Source organism: Periophthalmus magnuspinnatus, chromosome 10, assembly GCF_009829125.3.
Source record: "Periophthalmus magnuspinnatus isolate fPerMag1 chromosome 10, fPerMag1.2.pri, whole genome shotgun sequence".
Lineage (NCBI taxonomy): Eukaryota > Metazoa > Chordata > Actinopteri > Gobiiformes > Gobiidae > Periophthalmus > Periophthalmus magnuspinnatus.
The window spans coordinates 9,618,206-9,638,785 of record NC_047135.1 but is presented as its reverse complement, the minus strand read 5'-3'; the positions used below and the strand labels follow the sequence as shown (position 1 = coordinate 9,638,785).

At 39.1% G+C, this 20,580-nt stretch overlaps 1 protein-coding gene across 3 annotated transcripts in view; it reads right to left on the bottom strand.

The window, feature by feature from the left end:
• Positions 1-20,580, bottom strand: part of LOC117377810 (filamin-B) — a 76,711-nt gene that overhangs the window by 6,897 nt on the left and 49,234 nt on the right. For 2 of the 3 annotated variants that reach the window (XM_033974311.2, XM_055225076.1), the window contains exons 23-44: positions 19,711-20,025; positions 19,052-19,154; positions 16,482-16,682; positions 15,979-16,152; positions 14,892-15,054; positions 14,413-14,573; positions 13,562-13,853; positions 12,742-12,895; positions 12,159-12,348; positions 11,709-11,956; positions 10,656-10,739; positions 8,739-8,844; positions 7,561-7,701; positions 6,388-6,516; positions 5,912-6,085; positions 5,589-5,747; positions 5,114-5,317; positions 4,291-4,443; positions 3,442-3,564; positions 2,040-2,306; positions 1,155-1,292; positions 666-781 (exon numbers count right to left, since the gene is read on the bottom strand). In XM_033974311.2, the coding sequence (XP_033830202.1) occupies positions 666-781; positions 1,155-1,292; positions 2,040-2,306; positions 3,442-3,564; positions 4,291-4,443; positions 5,114-5,317; positions 5,589-5,747; positions 5,912-6,085; positions 6,388-6,516; positions 7,561-7,701; positions 8,739-8,844; positions 10,656-10,739; positions 11,709-11,956; positions 12,159-12,348; positions 12,742-12,895; positions 13,562-13,853; positions 14,413-14,573; positions 14,892-15,054; positions 15,979-16,152; positions 16,482-16,682; positions 19,052-19,154; positions 19,711-20,025 (3,795 nt within the window). The remainder of the gene's footprint in view (positions 1-665; positions 782-1,154; positions 1,293-2,039; positions 2,307-3,441; positions 3,565-4,290; positions 4,444-5,113; positions 5,318-5,588; positions 5,748-5,911; positions 6,086-6,387; positions 6,517-7,560; positions 7,702-8,738; positions 8,845-10,655; positions 10,740-11,708; positions 11,957-12,158; positions 12,349-12,741; positions 12,896-13,561; positions 13,854-14,412; positions 14,574-14,891; positions 15,055-15,978; positions 16,153-16,481; positions 16,683-19,051; positions 19,155-19,710; positions 20,026-20,580) is intronic. The other variant, XM_033974312.2, reaches the window with a different exon arrangement.

Genomic DNA, 20,580 nt, shown 5'->3' with positions numbered 1-20,580 from the left:
ATCAAATTAGAAGTAAACCAGGAACTAACTGAGATTTGTCTGAACCAGGACTACAACAGGATAGACCAAGCCAGAAATAAATAAGACAAAATTTAGAAGTTAAAAAAAAAAAAAAAAAAAAAAAAAAAAATGGGGAAGGGAAAGTCTGTGAATATAAGGCACTAACAGCTGATGGAAGGTCAGATGAAGGCCTTAGTTTTTAGCCAAGATCAAACCGTAATTAAACAGGGACTAAATAAGTGGACTTCACAAAAAAATCTTCATAAAAGTGTTTGTATGCAATATATTGTTTGTTGGTTATGTCCTACTTGAGATTGAGCGAAATAATTACCATTACCACTAAACCACAGCAAAATTGAGAAATTACCATTAAAATACTTTTACTACTATTGCAACGACTACTACTCCTACCACTCCTACCACAACTACTATGACTACAACGATGACTACGACAACGAGGACCACCGCATCTACCATGGCCACTACTGCTAATACAAATCCTACTTTTTCATTCAAATTCTGATTTAAACAAAACAAAAAACTGACTTTTTGAACCCTTTTCCATGTTTTATATTTGCTAATGTGGCCAGTCTCCATGCCACTGAGTCCAGGTTTAGTCCAGTCCAAGTCCAAACCGGTACAGATGAGTCCCCTCTGAGTCTCACCTGAAGACCGCTAACAGTTAACCGTCGAGCATCCGTCACTGGGGCAACTACAGGGACCAGGAAGGGGCTGTCTGGGATGTGCTGCTCGTTAAACTTCACTGAGATCTCATAGTCTCCTGCAAAGAGAGAAGGATCATTTCAAATCATTCCCTCAGTTGGGGAAATAATTACTGAATCATTTTTATGCAATTTAAAAAGAAGAGAGGGGGGGATTTTATATCTATGGGGTATTAACTGCTAACATATACCATATTTAGATCACCATGCTACCTTTTATTGTTTTGAAAATGCTATATTTGCTGAGAACAATGTTTTATGTCCCTGTTGTGTATTGGCTATAGGAGCATAACAACCCCCAATGCTGTGAATGTCCAGATGTCCACCGTTGAAATCTACATTAAACCACTCCTGGACGAATGAGGGATTACACATTACAAAAAAGCTGATTTAGGGTTTAGTCTCAGTTGCCCCTCAGTTTGTGAAGAGTACCAGGCTCCTGTGCGATGTAGGCCACTCCACAAGATCCATCTTTTCTGTCGTCGAAGGAGATCTCTGCTCGACTCGGACCCTCGATCGCGATGGACAGGCCCCCCGCCCCAGCCTCCCGAGTCCAGATACTGAACTCCGCTACACAGACACAGGAAGCCAGGGGGTTGTTATAGACATGTATGAATAAAAATGTTTATAATAGTGGCCTTTCAGGCATCAAAACAGTTCTGTTTACCAGTGCATATGGCTGACAGGCTTTATTCTGCACTCTTTTCTCTCAAGTAATGTTGTTAAAAAGATTGTTTATGTTTTATTTACATGTGATTTTAACATCTTTCTTAATCTGTAAATCACTTTTTTTTTTAAAAATACTTTTGTGTTGAACTTAGTTGTGTGGTCCTCTGTTGTCTTTTATTCATTAGTTTTATTTATTATCGTTTTACCCTGTTGTTTTTATTCTGTTTTATAGTTTTTGTTTTATTGTATGGTTTTATTTGCTGCGTTAAAGTGATAATATGTACATATGTACAGCCACATTCTCCATGGTGATAAGTTTTATACCATACTGTGGAATATTTAAGCCAAGGGAATAACATTTTATGTAAACAAGCAGAAGGAGACTCTCCTCCAGAACAAATTAGAGTCAGGTTTGTGGAGATGCAAGCCCGTTCACAGTAAGAATGCATGCTTTTTCCTAAGACTGTCACTGCAATAGATACATCAATAAAAAAAACCAAAAAAAACATGCTTTTATTTAAGTGTATTTTTGGGTTAAATAGTTTCATACTAAAGCTTTCTGTTAATTTTGTTTCACATTGTGCAGCACTTTGGAAACTGCTTTTCTTTGTAAAATGTGCTATGAAAATAAAGGATAGGAAATTGTACCTGGCTCTCCAACCTCTGCTCTCTCCAGCCCGGGACCCCCAGCCTTCACCTTCTGGGCCCCTCCCTCTCCCAGAGGTCCCACGGTGAACTGGAAGGGGCTCCCCGGAACGTGCATGCCCCTGTACTTCACACTCACGGCATGCACACCCATTTCCGTGGGAACAAACCGCACGCAGTAAGTGTCGTTTCCCACAGCAACAAGCTCCGCTGGTTGCCGAGAGCCGGATGGAGATGTGACCTCTGCGGTGACCTCGTGAATATCCACAGCTGAAAGAAAGAAAGAAGTAGGAGAGGAGAAGAGAGAATAGAGGAGGGGCAGTATTGTTAGTGAGACATTTATACTGTATGTAACTACTATGTAAAATTTGTGGTAGAGGGTCTACTTCTTGTTTATCTCCATGGTTATGTTATTGCTCTGCCTTGAAAGTACTGTAAACCCATCAAAACCCATAAACATTATCAAAATAAAGTCAGATCTGTGGAGACAGGAGCTTGCAGAGACAGAAAGTTTTTTTTTTAAGCAATAAAATATGTGTTAATAAGTTTACTGTCATACTGTGCAACTTTCAAAGCAAAACAAAATAAGACCCTGCACCAAAACTTAAACCTTTAGGTAATGGAGGAAATATAATATACAGTATATAAAAAGCAATGGATAAAAAGGGCTTAAGCAAGATTCACATTTTTTCACCAAATAATGGAGCACTGTGGAATGTGTTATTAAATTGTATTACTTTCCTGATCAAATTTTACAGACTAACAATAAACATACGACAAATTATGAATAAAACTGAACAAAAGTGCAGGTATTAGCATGAAATGGGGCGAACCTTGTGCTGCCAAATCACAGGGCTCTATCACACACCATTGGCCCCAGAATCAAGCACCCACATGGCCCGGGACACTTTGACTGCCCGGTCCATCACCACCACACGGCCAGACACGAGGTGAGTGTGCCCAGGAGAGAGGCACCGTGTCTGGGCAGGAGGAGAGCCGACAGCCTCCCGAGAGTCTGGAGCTCCAGAGAGACGCAGAGAGCAAGAGGAGCGGTAGAAAAAACGACAGAAAGAAGAGGAGAGGACCAGCAGGAACCAGCTGACTGAGAAGAGGAGACAAGGAGGTGGTAAGGAAAGAAGAGGCAAAGAATAAAGGGTTAGAAAAAAGTTAAGATCAGATTTAAAGACAAGGTAAAGGTTGAAAGTAATAAGTAAGCAGCAGTTTCAGATAAGGTTCAGTCCTGATCTTAAGCCCTGGTATAGTCCTTGTTTAATGTCAGTTTTAGTCCGGGTTAAATTTAAGTTTTGGTCAGGGCTCAAGTCAAGGTTTAGCCGTGATTTGGGCTTTCTTCAGTCCTTCAGCCCTGACTCAACCCTTGCTCAGACCGGGTTCAGTCCTGGTTTACCTGGGATCTTGATGCTGAGGTCACACACAGAGCCCACAGATGTGACAGAGGCGGCTCTTTGTCTCCGACTGATGCTCTCTTTGATGCGACCCTCTCCCACCACTCGCACTGTGAATGGGCTCCCTTCAAAAACATGGAATATATACATCAAATTGGATTGGTCGCATTTATAGACAGTAAAATGTGCTTATAATTGTTCTGTTTATAATGTACATTTCATTGTCTTCGCTCTAGTCGTATCTTGCCCAAGAAAACAACATCTGAATACCCTGACAATTGTTGGATTTAAAACTTTTAGTTATAGACCCACTAAACATCATTGCAAAACTAATTGTATAAAAGACATACATAGAAAAATAAGCTTCCAAAATAGAAATACAAAATATAATCTAAACTAGTGTTTTTACAAGACAAACATTTCCAACTCTTGATATTAAGGAAAACGTCATGTGTTCCATGTAGTTTTTTTCTAGTTCTAATAGATTAGAACTAGAAGTGATTATTTGATCTAGTCTCTAGCAGGTATTAGTAGTAGTATTTGGATACTTCTAGTTCTGATTCAGATCTGGACACTGTTTAACCTAATCTGAACTAAATCCAAATTTAAAGATATGGACAGCGTCTTCTTCAGAGATACAACGATAGTATGCACTTGAATGAAAGTGGAACTGACAACCCTGTAGTACTTTGGTAAATACTTAACCCATAGGAAATAAGTAAGTAGTTTTAGATAAATATTGTGATTTAAAATGTACAAATTATATCATATTGACCCACGGGTGTCATAGATTATAACTATATAGCAAACACAAGCACAATATGTCTGCTTTATTATCTTTGTTGGTGTACCTGGGACGTGCTGATCGGCGAATCGTATAGACACGATGTAGTTTCCAGGTTCAGTGGGACAGTAGGACACCTCACACGTCCCGTCCTCCATGTCCTCTGTCTGAATGTCCACTTTACTGGGTCCCTCCACGGACAGGGCCAGACCACCATAACCTGTCGACATATAGAGCGGGTATATTTACATTATTAAAAACTACAGGCTGTTCCTCTAAAGCTACTAAGACTAGTGATATTCATGATTGATCAGTTCTTTTGAAGACTTTTTAAGTGAATTGTTCAAATTCGATTATTTTTTAAAAGACCAAATCCTTTTCCATTTACAAAAATTGACTCTGAATTACCTTAAAACCAACAGGCAACACAAGCACATACTCTCATTACATTACGTAGATGTAGTAGTCCGGTAATACTTAGAAGTCTTGGGGTGCGTTCAGATGTCCTGGTTTGTGCAAAGTTTAGTTCTAGTTCTACTTCTAGTTACTGTCTATTTCCCGTTAACCTTTGGGTCTAGTTTCATTTCGGTTAAATTTAAAAGGTGCATTACTTTTCTGGTGGGAGATCCGTTACCTGTTTCTTTTTATGGCAAATGCTTTGCCTGGAATATTCCACAGTAAGGCATTGAACCCTTTTATATAGCAGATGTAAAAACATGCATTGATAATGTTATTACTGATTCGTCCTGTAACTTGCTTGTCTCCATGGCAATGCCATACTGTGAAACATTCCAGACAAAGTAATAACCTCTCCATTGGAGGTGGGCAGTCCACGAGAAAAGTTACACGGTGCAGCTTTAACATAAAATGATCTAAAACTCCTTACAGACCTGCCTCCCTGGTGTCGACGATGAAGCTGCAGTTGCTGAAGGTGGTCCCGTGGGTGAGTCCGTCTCCATGGACAACAACTCGGCTGGCGTCTCCAATCTCAGACTGGACCACCCTGATGCTGATGGGGCTGTTAGCCACGTGCACCCCGTTCTTCAGAATACTCACCACGTGTTCGCCCACCTCCCTCGGGATGAATGAGATGCCTACAACCGGAGAAGGTCGAAAGAGGTTATGTTAGTAAAAATGTATAACAATTTTTCTTCTCATATTAACTAATCTTAACCATTTAACACTTTGCTTAAAGTACTGGGTGAAGAACCTGTTTATTACTGGTTGATTTATTTTGGTCTTGATTTAAGTACTTGATCCTGATTCAAGTTCAGAGGTCTGTCACTCAATTTTGTCTTTTGATTCCAGAATAATCTCCCTATACATTTGTATAGTGTATACCGTGGGGAATTGAGTGCATGTTACCGATGTGATTGTTGGGCATCCTCTTGAGCAGGCAGGGCTCATCTCGTCCTGATGGAGACTTGATACTGGCTGTGAGTAAACTCAGGTCTGTTTCATTTATGTCTAATGAGAAATCTGCAGCAGAGCCCAGCTTCACCTGAGAGCGCCGCTGACTGTCCTCTGCAGCACAGAAAAATATTTTAGTCATTTTTGGACAGCATTCAATAAAGGATGCAAGTTGAAAGACTACTGGTATAACATGCTCAGGAGGATTTTACAAAAACTAAACTTAACCAAAACAAATTTTGTTTTCAACACGGACATAAAACAGAAATAATTCTGACCTATGATCCTGGCAGTGAAGGGGCTGCCTGCGATGTGCTGCTCGTTGTACTTGACCAGGATGTTGTAATCTCCGGGCAGAGTGGGCAGGTAGCTCACACTGCAGGTGCCATCTTTGTTATCCACACAGCTGATCTCCGCTTTCGACGGGCCCTCAATCGCCAAGTCCAGACCTCCTGAAGATAAGCACAAAGCACATGCTGTGGTTTAATAGGAGCTAGGCAAGTCAATGTTGTCCACATTAGGTAGAGAACAACTAGTGCTACTTAATCAGGGATCCTATTTTACTGGTGCAACAGTTGCTCAGAAGGTAGAGCTGTCAAATTTACAAACACACGATGATGTTTCAATCCCGGCTCCCATAAGTAAATACTGTCATTGTGTCAGACACTTTTTAAATCATTTGCTAACAATTTTGCACAATACATGTCCTATATTTGACATGAGCTTTTGAAAGCCCATAGTTGGCCATAGGTACCTTCAGAGGCGTCCTCAGTGTAGACTGTGAAGTTGGCTGGTTTGTTGGCAACTCCGTAGCTCAGGCCAGGGCCGTAGGCTGTGACTGAGGGAGAGCTGCTGTGGTTCACATAGAACTGAAGAGGAGACTCTGCACAGGGGGGAAAGTGGAAGAGTTTAGGTTAGAGAATTATTTAGTTGCCATTTTAATTTTCCAGATTTTTACAATAGTTTAAAGATATACTATAAGTTTTTGTGGAGGGTACACAACTTGCTTGTCTCTATGGAGATGTTATTGCTTTGCTTGTTATGGTTCACAGTATGGCATTAAACTTTAAACTGTATGGAGACAATCAGGTGTAACCAGTCTATGGCATCTTTGAGCAATAAAAACATCTGTAATTGAATAAATACAAGATAGGCATGTTTAATGCTGTACTGAGGAACATTCCAGACAAAGCATTTTCATGGAAACAAAAAGGTGGCAGACCCTTGACCAGAAAAGTAACATTGTGCACTTTTAAGTTAAAGGTTTTTTTCCTATCATCAATATACCCGGCAAATGTGTCTGTAGTAGTAGCAGCAACAGTAGTTATCACCGTAGTCATAATGGGAAATAGTAGCATCAGTAGTAGTGTCAGTGTTAGCATCAATAGTAGCAGCAACAAGGCAAAGCAAGGCAAGTTTATTTGTATAGCACAATTCGTACACAAAGTAATTCAAAGTGCTTTACAGAATAAGAAGGACATTAAAATCACACAAATCAAAACATAAATAATCACAAATAATCATCATAAAATTAACATTAAAACAGAAGAGTGCAGAATAAAAACCTTTCAGTCGTATGCACAGCTAAACAGAACTGTTTTGAGCCTGGATTTAAACATTGTCAAAGTAGAGGCCTGTCTCACATCTTCAGGAAGACTGTTCCAAGTTTTAGCTGCATAAAACTGAAACACCGATTCCCCATGTTTAGTCCTGACTCTGGGCACCAGCAGGAGGCCGGTCCCTGAAGTCCTCAGAGTGCAAGATGGTTCATATGACACTAACATTTCAGAGATGTACTTTGGACCTAGGACATGGAGAGACTTATACACAAGCAGAGCTGCTTCTAAGTCTATTCTTTGAACTACAGGAAGCCAGTGCAGAGACCTGAGTACAGCAGTAGTAATAGCAATAGCAGCAGCAGGAGTACCTGGTATATGTGTCCCATTGTACTTGATGTGCATCTCGTGGAGCCCGGCCTCAGTGGGAGAGTACTGCACTGTGACTGTCCCATCCAGGTTATCAGTGATAAGGGGCTGAGCGCTTTTACCAGATGGCATCAGCACCTCTCCTGGATACATGATAGAAAAAATCTCTAACAATGATTCACAATTACAGTGTTCATGGTATAACTAAATATTAGAAGAAAATCTGCGATATAACCTATAATCTAAAAAATACTAAACTTATATGGATATACATGAAAATGTGTTAAAGACAAACATATAAGACACATAAGACAAAGATATTTTTTTTATTCATGGGGTCAACTGTGAGAAACAGAATGCTAGAATTAAACATCCATATATATAATAGCAAAAGAAAAATTATTTCAGTCAACTGGACAAAAGTTTTGTAACAAATACGTTTCACTTATCCAAAAGGTTTCTTCAGTTCTGACTAGATTCTACCTTATATCTGTCTAAAGCAGACATGGGCAAACTATGGCCCGGGGGCCACTCACGGCCCTTTGGGCTTATCAATCCGGCCCGCTGAACGTGACCAAATTATATTAAAATATATAATTCACTTCATTCAATTTACTTTTTCACAAGTTGTTGATCTTTTGACACTTGATAAAACTGAATGTGAGTTGTTCTGCTGAACTTATTGAACTGAAATTTGATAGATGAATTATTAATTTAATTCATGCATTTAGAAAACAATCTGTACAATGAGCTTTGCATATTCATGCATTGCTACATGTTACTGGCCAAATCTCTAATGGCCTAATCTCTACCCTGGCCTGGCCCCTCAAATTTTAGAACCCATTGTGGCTGCGTTATTAGTTAAATCCCACTGATTAATTCCATTATCAACTGAGGGATTACACACATACACTACGTAGAATCCATTGACCCCCAATATGATAAGTGTGGGCTAAATATACAAATCAGAACTTTCTAAGCTTTAAAGTATTTTAATTAGAGCAGACTTGGTGAGGAGGTGCTTCAGAAAGTGGCAGTGGCAATTTGAGAGGACAGGGAATATAGGTAACCACTGCAAAATGGACTGTCATGTACATACAGAATTGTCATACATAATTACTCAACAAAAAATAAAAACAATTAAATTGGATATAATGGCCCCTTATTTGAAGTTACTGACCTGTGATCTCTCCCTTCCTGAAGGAGAAGGGAATGACCATATCGAATGGTCTGAACCCACTGCCATTTACACTGCTACTCATCGGATCATAGCCGTCTGGCGTCACCTAGGAGATGAGACAACAAGGGAACATGGGAGAAAGGGAAGAAAGAGGGAAGGAAAAATAAGCACTGTTAAAACACTGATTGACATGTGATTTACTTTTAGTCCCCAGTAGTTTGTTAGAATCATGCTGCTGCCTCCAAGCCTCCTAAAGGAAAGGCAAAATGGAAATAGAGATATTGAGAGGGCCGTCTAATTAGTGCAACATTGATTTATGGTTTATTATTTAAAAGGTGCACTATGTAACTTTTCTTGTGGAGGGTCAGCTGTCTGCTCATCTCCATGGAGATTTCATTGCTTGGCTAGAATGTTCCACAGTATGGCATTGAACTTGGCCATCTCCATCAAAAAAAGCAAGAAATATCCCTCAAGCCAAGTTACAAGTTAAATTTGTCAACTTGTCACAGTCAAAATGTACATTTTTTGTATTTTAAATGTATTTTTGAGCAATAAATAATGATAAATGCATGTTACATAAGTTTAATACTATAGTGTGGAACATTCCAGGAAAGCTATACTGGAAAAGTTACATAGTGCATTTTGGACACTTTAAGGAGGATTAACATTTGAGAGAAGACCGAAACACGATCTATACATTTCAGAATATGCTTGTGATTGCATTTTTGATTTGATTCCAACTTAATGTGCAGCCTGAAAGAATCTAAAGAGACAGAAAGAGAGCAGCTGAGCCAAGCAATGAATCCTTGTTAAAACCAGCTCATGATGAGGTTAGATCTATGTTGATCCCATTGGCTGAGACAAACAGGAAGTAATGATGTTTGCTGCAATCCCATTGGCTGAGGAAGCGATGATGTCATAATGAGAAGCAAAAAGAGTAACCAGCGCCATTCACCGTCAGCAGCTGTGATCAGTGTCCAATACAATGATTTTAAATGTGTTCAAACTATGTCCTCTTTATAACTAGCACAACCAAAAATACTTTTCTGTTATAAATCTCATTGTATAGAAGACCAGGCTGACCCTTGGCTTAGTAGTTAGCACCCACCTCAAATTAAAAAAAACTTCTGGGTTAGTTTCCTTGACCAAACAAGACATTTCTGAGCCAAGTATGCATGTTCTTCACATGTTTGTGTAGGTTTCGTCTTCAGTTCCAATTTACAGCAAGTTCATGTTTGGATGTACTGCATGCATGTATGTATGTATAATTGCAATTTAAAGCGCTTATTTAAAATGAATACCCTCAGTGTATTAGAGTATTATCTTTGCCTATGTTGCTCAATGTATTCAGTCAGTCTATTTTTAACGTGCCTTTATTTTGTCATAGCCTATAGTTACCTTTGGTATTCATTGTTTGATGGTGCACCATTGCGCTAAAGCAAGTTCTGAGTTGTGGGTTTTGAAAATGGCAATACAGTTTTTTCTGACTTAAAGTAAGGTCTATCACTTTATCTTTTTTTTTTTTTTTTATCAAATCACAGTGCAAGTCAAAGACATTGTGCCTGATTTTTTTGCTCTTATAAATGTGAAAAATAGAACCAGCTAATTAGGGGATATTACGCTAAATATGTTATGTTTTAGCAATTAATACCCCATTAATCTCCCTCTTCCATTAAAAAAATCCTCACTTACCTTATGTACTCCCCACATCCTACTAAGTAATAAGTAATTAGTAATGAATTTAGAATGCACTTTTCACAACTTTGTAAACATTTTTGTAAATAGGACATAGTTTGATGTTGATGTACCTGTATTAGAGTGGTTTGATATGTTGTATAGGTCTCTTGATGCACCCATCGTTTGTGTGTGCGTGAATGTAAGAGTATATTGATGTTGTATTGAGGTCTGTAGTTGTACCCAAGGCTGAAAGCCGGCTCCAGGGGGAGCGGCCTTAGCAGACATCTGCTGCTGCTGCTGCTTCACAGGAACCACCTCCGTCGCCTGAAGATACAACAAAAACGTTACAATGATCTGAAAGTTTTATTTGTCCACGATGAATCCTCCGCTCCATCTGAACCTCTCCTCTCCACCAAGTAACTTCATGCCCTCTTTCTTTACAGTCATAAATCTACTCTTTGGTTTAACTCCTCAGCATACTTCTACCCACTGTCCCGAACTATGAGATATCCCTGTGACGCACTATTTCTTGTACCGTCATACAGTTATGATCTCATATCATGCAGCTATCAAACAGGGTGGGAAATATTGACAAATATTTCTATATTTTTGCATTCTCACATTAATCACATCCTATTTTTATAATACATAAGAAATTTGCAAAAACAAATGTACCTGTAAACGTCTTGGTTGAGGTTCAAGTATTGCACAAAAAGTGAATGGACTTTAACATTAAAGGTCCTACATTATGCAAAATTGGTTCTTGTGATCTATCCCCTGATAGAATGTTACCTCATCAAAAACACACCCAGTTATATTTAGTTTATTCACCCATTTGAGTTAACATTTATTATTAGTCTGTCTACATCACAAAATGTTCTGAAGCACCTTGTGATGTCATGAAGTAGTAGTTTTCAAGTTAACAGGTACCTTTCATTGTTTAGTAGAGATTAGAAATTCCTGGACTGAAATTATCTAATGACTGATGATTGACGATGGTTTGAGGCAACGTGTATGGAGTTTAATAACACAATGGAGCACTTCCTGTATTACCACATGACATCACAAGGTGGAACAGAGTGTTTGCTGTTTAAGAGAAGAACTCTACCTAAATATGCAGGGTGTGGGTGTTAAACATGTATGAATTAAACAAAACACAACTTTGGGTTTGTTTTTGATGAGTAAACAGCATTATAATATAGATCAGAAAATTGAGTAATATGGGCCCTTTAAATTAGTTTGGAACATGACTTGATTCTATTTTGATTCTATTTGATCTAATTTTGAACCCACCATGACTTTAAAGGGGCTGTGTGGGATGTTCTCTCCTCCGAAGCGCACATAGATGACGTAGTTCCCAGGAGCAGGAGCGGTGTAGAAGATGTCAAACGTCCCATCCTGGTTCTCGATGACCTCAGCCTCCACCTCTGTCCCATCGGGCTGCACCACCACACAGCTCACCTTCCCTTTACCCGCTCCAGCTGCGTTCACAGACAGACCCAGCTCCTCTCCTATGGCCACTGTGGGGCCCACACCTGAGCCTGGGAGCAGAGGAGGGGGAGAGTAATTTTATTGTTGTTGTATTTTTGATCCCTGTGTCCCCTGTTCAATCAACACTTTGCAGTGACATCACGCTGGGCGTGTTCGACATGATATTTAAATGTATTTATTTTATCCTGTGTACCACATTCAGGTGTTATGTGTTCCTGTACATTTTATAATGGTGAGTTCAGGCTCCAGTACCTGTGACGGTGCAGCGGCTGGCATCACCGGTGGCCGTGGCCCTGACTCTGTGAGGGGACCCAGGAATGGCGTCTCCTCCATAGCTCACAGAGATGGTATACCGACCCGTCCGATCAGGGGTGTAGGAAACCCTATACGTACCATCGCCGTTGTCATGGATACTGACTGGCTTCGATCGCCCATCCTGGTCCTGAAAAGAGGAGGAGGGTACAAAAAGTCAAAGGGCCAATATTACACTATTTTCTGATCTATGTTATAATGTTTCCACATCAAAAACATACCTGGTGGTGTGTGTGCAGAGACCGTAATAATAAAGGGTTACTCAAACATGTGTGAATGAAACAAAACACCATGTATGTTTTTGATGAGGTGATAATATTCTAACATGGCTAAAAAGCAAATTTGTATAATATAGGACCTTTAAAAGTAGACAAAACACAAATGCAAAAAAACTGACTGTTGTGTGTGACTGTCTGGGGAGGAGTGATGTTTGTCTGAATAAGTTGAAATGTTAAAGACAAACTTCTGTTTTATCTTGAAACTGAAATAAAGTTATATTCTGTTCTTAGTTGATGTGACTGACCGTGATGAGCACACTGAGCTGGCCCTCTCCTGCGTCTTGGGCGTCAATGTTGAACTCCACGGGGAAACTGGCCGGGATCCCGCTGGTCAGACCTGGACCGCTCACTCGGACTTTACTGGCATCATGAGTCGGCAAAACGCGCACCTTAAATGGACTGGAGACGAGAAACAGGAAGTCAGAGGTGGTTTGCCCTGCATTGTGTTTAGCTTTCTGCTCTGTGTTCTTGTTTGTGATTCTAATGTGAAGTTCTTGTTGTCTGTGGACCCAATGTTTGTGAAATTGTTTTTGTATTTTGCACTGAATGTGAGATTAATGTGATCAGTCTGTCCGGAGACAACCAATGGAAATTAGCCTGTGGCACATTTACATATCCATAATCTTCCATATTCACCAGAATTATGAAAAAGAGTGATTAACAGTTTAAAACAAAATTTCATATTTATTCAATGGGGAAGTCCTCAAATTTTTGCATATCACAGGAAGCCGAAACCCATGAATATCTAAATAAATGAATAGACAAGGGTGGGATAGACCAAAATATCTTACTGGTATACTCCAAAAAAAATATCATTTTTGACAATATCGTCCACTCCTACTTAAAATCGGCAGAAAAATGTATGCACATTTTAGGTCGATGGGCTGTGAACTTTTAACAATTTCCAGAAAAAAAAACTTGGCACCCCCCACAAAGATTTTTTAAACATAAAGATTATGCGACCAAAAAAGAAAAATATATTAAGACGGCAGTCACAGCACATAAAACAGAAAGCTGACCCTACTGAACTGAAATATCAAATATTAAACAATACTTTACACTGACCTGCGGGGGGCATCCTGCTGGTTGTACTTAATTCCCACAGTGTAGAGTCCTTCGGTGGAGGGCGTGTACTTCACAGTGTGGGTCCCGTCCTGGTTCTCTTTCACCTCCACTTCCTCAGCCACTCCTTTGGGTCCCTTCACACTCACAGCTAGCTCCGCCTCCCCTGCCCTCCTGGAGTCCACAGTGAAGGATTGTGGCATACCGGCCCGTACACCTGAGCCAACACCCGGCCCAGATATCTTCACTTTACTGGGATCCACCACATCCTTTACCGGGACTTTGAATGGACTTCCTACAAAAATTAAAAATAAAATGTAATTCATTAGTTCTTCTGTCTGTTCACTCTCCCTCCTCTGTACAATTAGCCCCACCGAGTAACTTTTAAACCCCAAACATTTTTTATTTTTAATTTTGAATATTTTAATTGCACTGAAAACCATCATTACTCTGACTGGGCTTGCATCTCCACAAACCTGACCCATTTGACCTGGGGGAAGGGCCTCTTCCTCCTCGTCTCCATGGAAATGTTGTTCCTTTGGCCATAATCTTTCACAGTATGATATGAAACTCATCTATCCACCTCCAGAAAGTTACACAGTGTTGTTTTAACTATTCCTCCTCTGTGCATGTTCAAACCATCAAAACTGGAAACTATTTGCACAAAACATCCAACACGAGCTTTGATTTGCATTATTCTATACATTCTAATTATTAGCAAGAGTAACATCAACATTTACATTCTCCCGTTTTTTTTTTTTTCCTTTGAGTTCCTTTCAGTTTGATTTGGTTGACCATATTACTAGAACAATAGTTCCACGTCACAGATTCAGTTAACACAAGTATAAACTGACCTGGTATATGCTCTCCTCCATAGGTGATGTTGACGTCGTAAACCCCAGGACTGAAGGGGGTGTACTCCACGCTGCAGCTGCCATCTTTGTTGTCTTTGCAGGACATTTTAGACTCAGACGGACCTTCCACTGTGATGCCTAGGCCTCCAATACCTGCCCCCCTGTGGACAAAGAGGAAAGGACAAACTTAGTTGATGGTGTTCTCGTTATGTCTATGGGTTTCTGAACGATGAAAAATTAGGACCGTTGCCATCACAATTAACAATTCACACAATAGGAAGGTGACACCCATTAACCTGCAGATTGTCAGTACTGGTGCTACGTCCTTAGTAAACTTTTTTTTTTTATGTATGAATGTGTTGTGTGATTGGTAGATGTATGAAAGACAGACACACCGGTATCTATGAGTTCTAGAAAAGTATTATATAAAAACATCAGTGAGATATTTTAATTTGAATTTCATATTTCATAAAAGATACCTGGTGATGATGTTGAAGTGGTTGGTCTGATCAGTCAGACCCTGCTCCAGACCTGGTCCAGAGGCCTGGACTCGAGTTGGATCACAGCCCTCAGACACAGAGACACTGAACGGACTGTTGGGGACCAGCGTGTCATCGAACAACACATCAACACTGTGCATGCCTGATGAAACAGGAAGTGACATCATCAGCATGCAGCAACAGTTAATTGTGACATCGCATAGCTTTATGGGATAACCCCTTAGACCAGACATGGGAAAACTACAGCCCGGGGGCCACACACAGCCCTTTGGGCTTATTAATCTAGCCCGCCAAACATGACCAAATTATATTAGAATATTTCAAAGTTGTTCAAGGTTTTTCTGCTGTGTTTATTTAACTAAAATTTAATACATTAATTACTAATTAAATTAATGCATTTGTTTTCTAAATGCATTAATTAGCCCCCGTGACCTGGCCCCGGATAAGCGGAAGAAAATGGATGAATGGGCTGGACAACAATTTGTACAATGAGCCTTGCATATTCATGCTTTGCTACATGTTACAGACCAAATCTAAATATCTATCTATCTATCTATCTATCTATCTATCTATCTATCTATCTATCTATCTATCTATCTATCTATCTATCTATCTATCTATCTATCTATCTATCTATCTATCTATCTATCTATCTATCTATCTATCTATCTATCTATCTATCTATCTATCTATCTATCTATCTATCTATCTATCTATCTATCTATCTATCTATCTGTGTGTATAGATAGATAAGATAGAGAGATAAGATAGATAGCTAAGATAAGATAGCTAAGATAGATAAGATATATCAGATATCGATATAAATAGATATAGACATTTATATTATGTATACATCTATATCCTGGCCCGGTCCTTCTGTCAAATTTTAGAATACATCACGGCTTGTGTGGCAACAAGTTTTCCCACCCCTGCCTAAGACAAACAAACACTAAAGCAAAACCAGCATGTCATCCTCTGTCAAAACAACCTCCTCACTTCCAGTTCTAACATTATGTAACATTAACTTTTTTTTTTTTCACACACAATTTCTGGTGTGCAGATTTACCATTCTCAAAAGGCGTGTACTCGACACTGTAGGTGCCGTCCTTGTTGTCTGTGACGACTGTCTCGGTCTGCGCTCCGGATGGGTTCCTGACCTCGGCTCTCACGTGATCTCCTCCTCGACGAATCACAGGCTGCGCATCCACTGTGAAGGAAGTAGTGGCCTCTCTGTACACATCTGCAACACAGAGGAGGCATTATCATGCAGCTTAACCAGATTAATATAGCTGATAAATGATTTGACATTTATTTATTTTCATACATAGTGTAGTAGTGTGTAAAACTCCTCTACGTATATGAAACCTCTTCAGGCATGTTTTTGATGAGGGAACATTATAACATGGTAGAAAGCCATGATACCCAATCTTTATAAAAAATAATATAATAAGTGTTGTACTTAAGTGCTGTACACAAGCTCTATCATGATAAAGACAAAAGTGTGTAAAAAATATAGAAAAAAAGAACTTAAGTCTGAGTAGCATACAGTGCAGTTGTACGAATGTCTACCTGGTCCATCAACTCCGGGCCCAAATGCCTTGATTTTAGACGTATCCACCGCAGGATCCACTGAGACTTTGGCAGGAAATCCAGGGACCATCTGACCCCCATATTTGAGCATTAGAGTGCAGAGTCCAGCAGTGAGCGGGACATAGGTAGCTGTGTATGTCCCATCCAAATTATCCACCACCTCTGTCTTCACTTTACCACCTGGAAAGAAGTGTTTACAGTGGAAGGTAAAGCTATTCCTTACAAACCTTATGCATTCTGCGCATCCTAATTATTTATCATGAGTTTATAAGTGCTTTTCAAAACTTTCAGAGGGCAGAGCGGTATTTGCCGTCACGATAATGCTAACAATAACACTCATGCTAACGACATAACTCCTCCATGGAGTCAAGGAGTTGGCAGAAAGTTACATCAGAAACGTTACAACCTGTATCTTTAAAGAGCCCATAGCATCCAGAAATCTAACCAAGATCTGCTACGAGTTTGCCGTTATAATAATGCTAACAATAACACTCATGCTAACCACATAACATAACACCTCCATGGAGACAAGGAGGTGGCAGAAAGTTACATTAGAAAAGTTACATAGTGTTTCTTTAAAGAGTCTATAACATCCAGAAATCAAATCAGATTTGATCAAAAGTGTTGGATCTTGTTTCTTCTAATCACAGGGAATTTGGTGAGTCAGCTCCAGAACAAGTCTGTAACTAAATTATCATGGTAAACGGGAGACAAATCCTATGTTTAGTAATAATGTAAAGTACACTACATTCTTAAAAGGTGCACTGTATAATATAGTTGGGCAATATGACAATAATATTGGATAATGTGGTATTGACAGTGACAGTGTCACCTTCAATGCAGACTGTTAAAAAAAACCAACAATCTGCCATCTGCAAAGTTTTATATTGAACACTGCGGCCAATAATTTGTTCCATTTGACAGATATTAAACCTCTATTTTGCAGTCAAAATATCTTTCATTTAATTTTAATAAATAACTAGTCCACAAAAGCTGACGCCTTCTGCCTGTCAAAATGACTGTTGGCGCTCAAACAACACTGTCTACAAGAAAGAAGAATATCACTTTTTATGGAGCAATGTGAACCGAGTGGAGCTGGACTCTGACTTTATGAACTTGTGTGTCATAGATACACATTCGCTTTCGATGTATTGTTTGGTTGTTATTTTCTTCATGTCTGTGAAGGACAGAAGAGGAGTCACTTGGACCGAACAAACAGGTGAGAAGAGATGTTTTCCTTCACACGAACACATTGTATATCCACATGCGCGCACCTCCATTTCTCTGTTATAATTCGGTCACGCAGTCAAGAGTATCCAGTCACAGGCCCATGCCATATTTGACTACAACGTGTGTATTTGGTGTCATTAAAGGCTGATGAAAACAACACTTTTTCCACCAAGTTCAAATTCGGGTTCTATTTAAATCCCTGAGTGTTTCACTCATGTGTGAATTTACATCAGGTTTAGTTTTCACAGATGAAAATCATTGCAATTATCCTCCTGAGACCCAAGCTCTTGCATGACATGCTTTATTAATTTCTTTTTGTTATTTGGGCTGGCTGGGACCTGATGAGTGTAAATACAAAGCATTATCTTTTTACATTATGTAGTTTCTGAGAAAAAATATGTAAATGAAATGTCCTCATATGTGGACATTTTACTCATTTTGATAAAACATTTCAATAATGATTTGCAAAAACTATTTATTAAAACCCTGAACACAGCAACATTTGTCCTGAATGTAAAAACAAAATGAGAAACAACAATTGTGCCTCTTGGAACAATGTGTCTCATGTGAAGAGCTGCTGACAGGAGCAGGAAGAAAAACAAAAAAATAAAAATAAAATAAAATATTCTAAACATTCTAAACTGTTAAAAATGAATATATATAATATATTTACATTGTTGCTGTTCTTGTATGCTGTTATTCTTCATCTAATAATTTGCACTGTGGCCTAGACAAGCCAAAAACATGTTGTCCACATATGAGGACGCCAGGTCTCAGGAGGTTAATAAAGAAGATAAATTATTTCTTTTGCTTGTGACTAAAACCGGCACAAGCAAAAGAAATAATTTGTGCACCTGGCACAAAATTAAGTAATGTTTTCATCTAATTAAAGAGTGTGTTTGATGTCTTAAAAGTGAAACCAACCAGCCCCATTAATATCACTTGTGTTCTCATGCATTTGTAAGCTAGTGCTTTTGCATGGTTGTCTGAGTGTGCGCTGTCCTTAAAAATGAGCATTGTTTTAACTATGTTAAAACACCATGTATGTGCTAATAAAGGAAAAATCTAAATTTTAAAGTTTTAGAAGATTTGGCTTGATAAGGGCGATATTTAAAAAATGGTTATCACCCAACTCTACTATGTAACATTTCTGGTTGAGGATCTGCCTCTTGCCAGTATGGCAAGAATGCCTTCCCAAGTAAAAGCATTAGCATCTTCATGGAGACAAGTAGGTGGCAGGCAGCCCACCAGAAAAGTTACAAAGGGCACCTTTCAGAAACCAAAGAAACAAAAACCACGAAAGAAAAATATTTTCTGACCTGCTCCCTTTGCTGCAGAGGAGGGGTCTGGTTCGGCCTCTAGAATCAGCTGACCCGGTCCTGCTTTGGAGCAGTCCACGTTCACCACACTTGCCTCTCCCACCTAAAAAAGTCATTTAAAATCAACGTTATTATTATATTGTATGTTTGTTCAACTGGAGCAGTTATATTTACTAGTTTCACTGTTTTTGGGGAAAGTAAAAGTATGCTAAACGGAGGATCAAATCTGCCATAACTATAAACAATTACATTATTAAATGTACAAATCTGAAAAAGAGATATATATTATTCAAAATATTTTAGATACATTTATAAAAAAAAATAAATAAATAAACTACAGCTACATAACAATACAATATTTTAGCCCATAATGTTTGCAGTAACATTTTTTTTTTTTTAAAGATATTTTCTTTAAATGTGTCTTATAGTTTTTGTATTTCCAAATTTTTATTGTTTTCCCATGTGCATGGATTTATAAATAAACACTTCTATTGTCTAGTAAACTATACGGTTTAAATACATTTCTCTGTCCTCTCAAGTCACATAGAGAGCATATTCAGCATACGATACTGCGATAAGGTTTCTCTAATTATACTGTAGGGTTAGTATCCATTAATGAGGCTGCAACTATTCACATCTCCAAAGATGAACCCTCTCACCTTGGCTCTCTTGAGCCCAGTCCCTGAGGCCTGGACTTTGGTGGGGTCGAAAGGTCTGTGCACATGCGCAGAGAAAGGAGACCCAGGCACGTTCACGCCCTCGAACAGGATATTGATCAGGTACTCTCCGGGCTCTGTGGGCAGGTAGGACACGGAGCAGGTGCCATCCCCATTGTCTGAGCATTCGATGTTGGCTTCGGTCGGACCCTCCACAGTCAGCCCCAGAGCTCCGGTCCCAGCCGCGTTTGTGTCAATGGAGAAGTGAGCATGAGAGCCCACCAGCCCTTCCTTCAGGCCAGGACCAGACACCTTCACCTGCAGAAAGAAGAACATGGAAAGAAGGTGAGGTAAACTTATTCCCAGTTATTCATAAGTCACAATATTGACACCATGGTAAAATTAACATGTTTTGTCCTGTACTATGGGCCAGTGGGTTAGGTCGCAGCACACAATATGCTATAAATGACCTCAGTGTCAATAAATAAAATAAACGTGTTTCCTTTACCATCTCACCATCTTATGGTTTACAAAATGATATATAACCTATTGTATATATGATATGTTTAATTTTTTTAATTTTCAGGTAGTAGTGGTTAGCATAATTACATTTGACTGAAGGTAATTAAAGTTTCCATTTATAATTACATTGGCCGACCTAGACATTGTCTACATGACTGCTGTCTGATAGTGTGCGAGCTTTGACCTAACAGAAGCCTGAACAAAGGCCAGGTGAGAGGGGGGACCTACTGGTTAAATGTATATTATTTTGTGTGTATGTATGTGTGTGTGTGTATATATATATATATATATATATATATATATATATATATATATATATATATATATATATATATATATATATATATATAT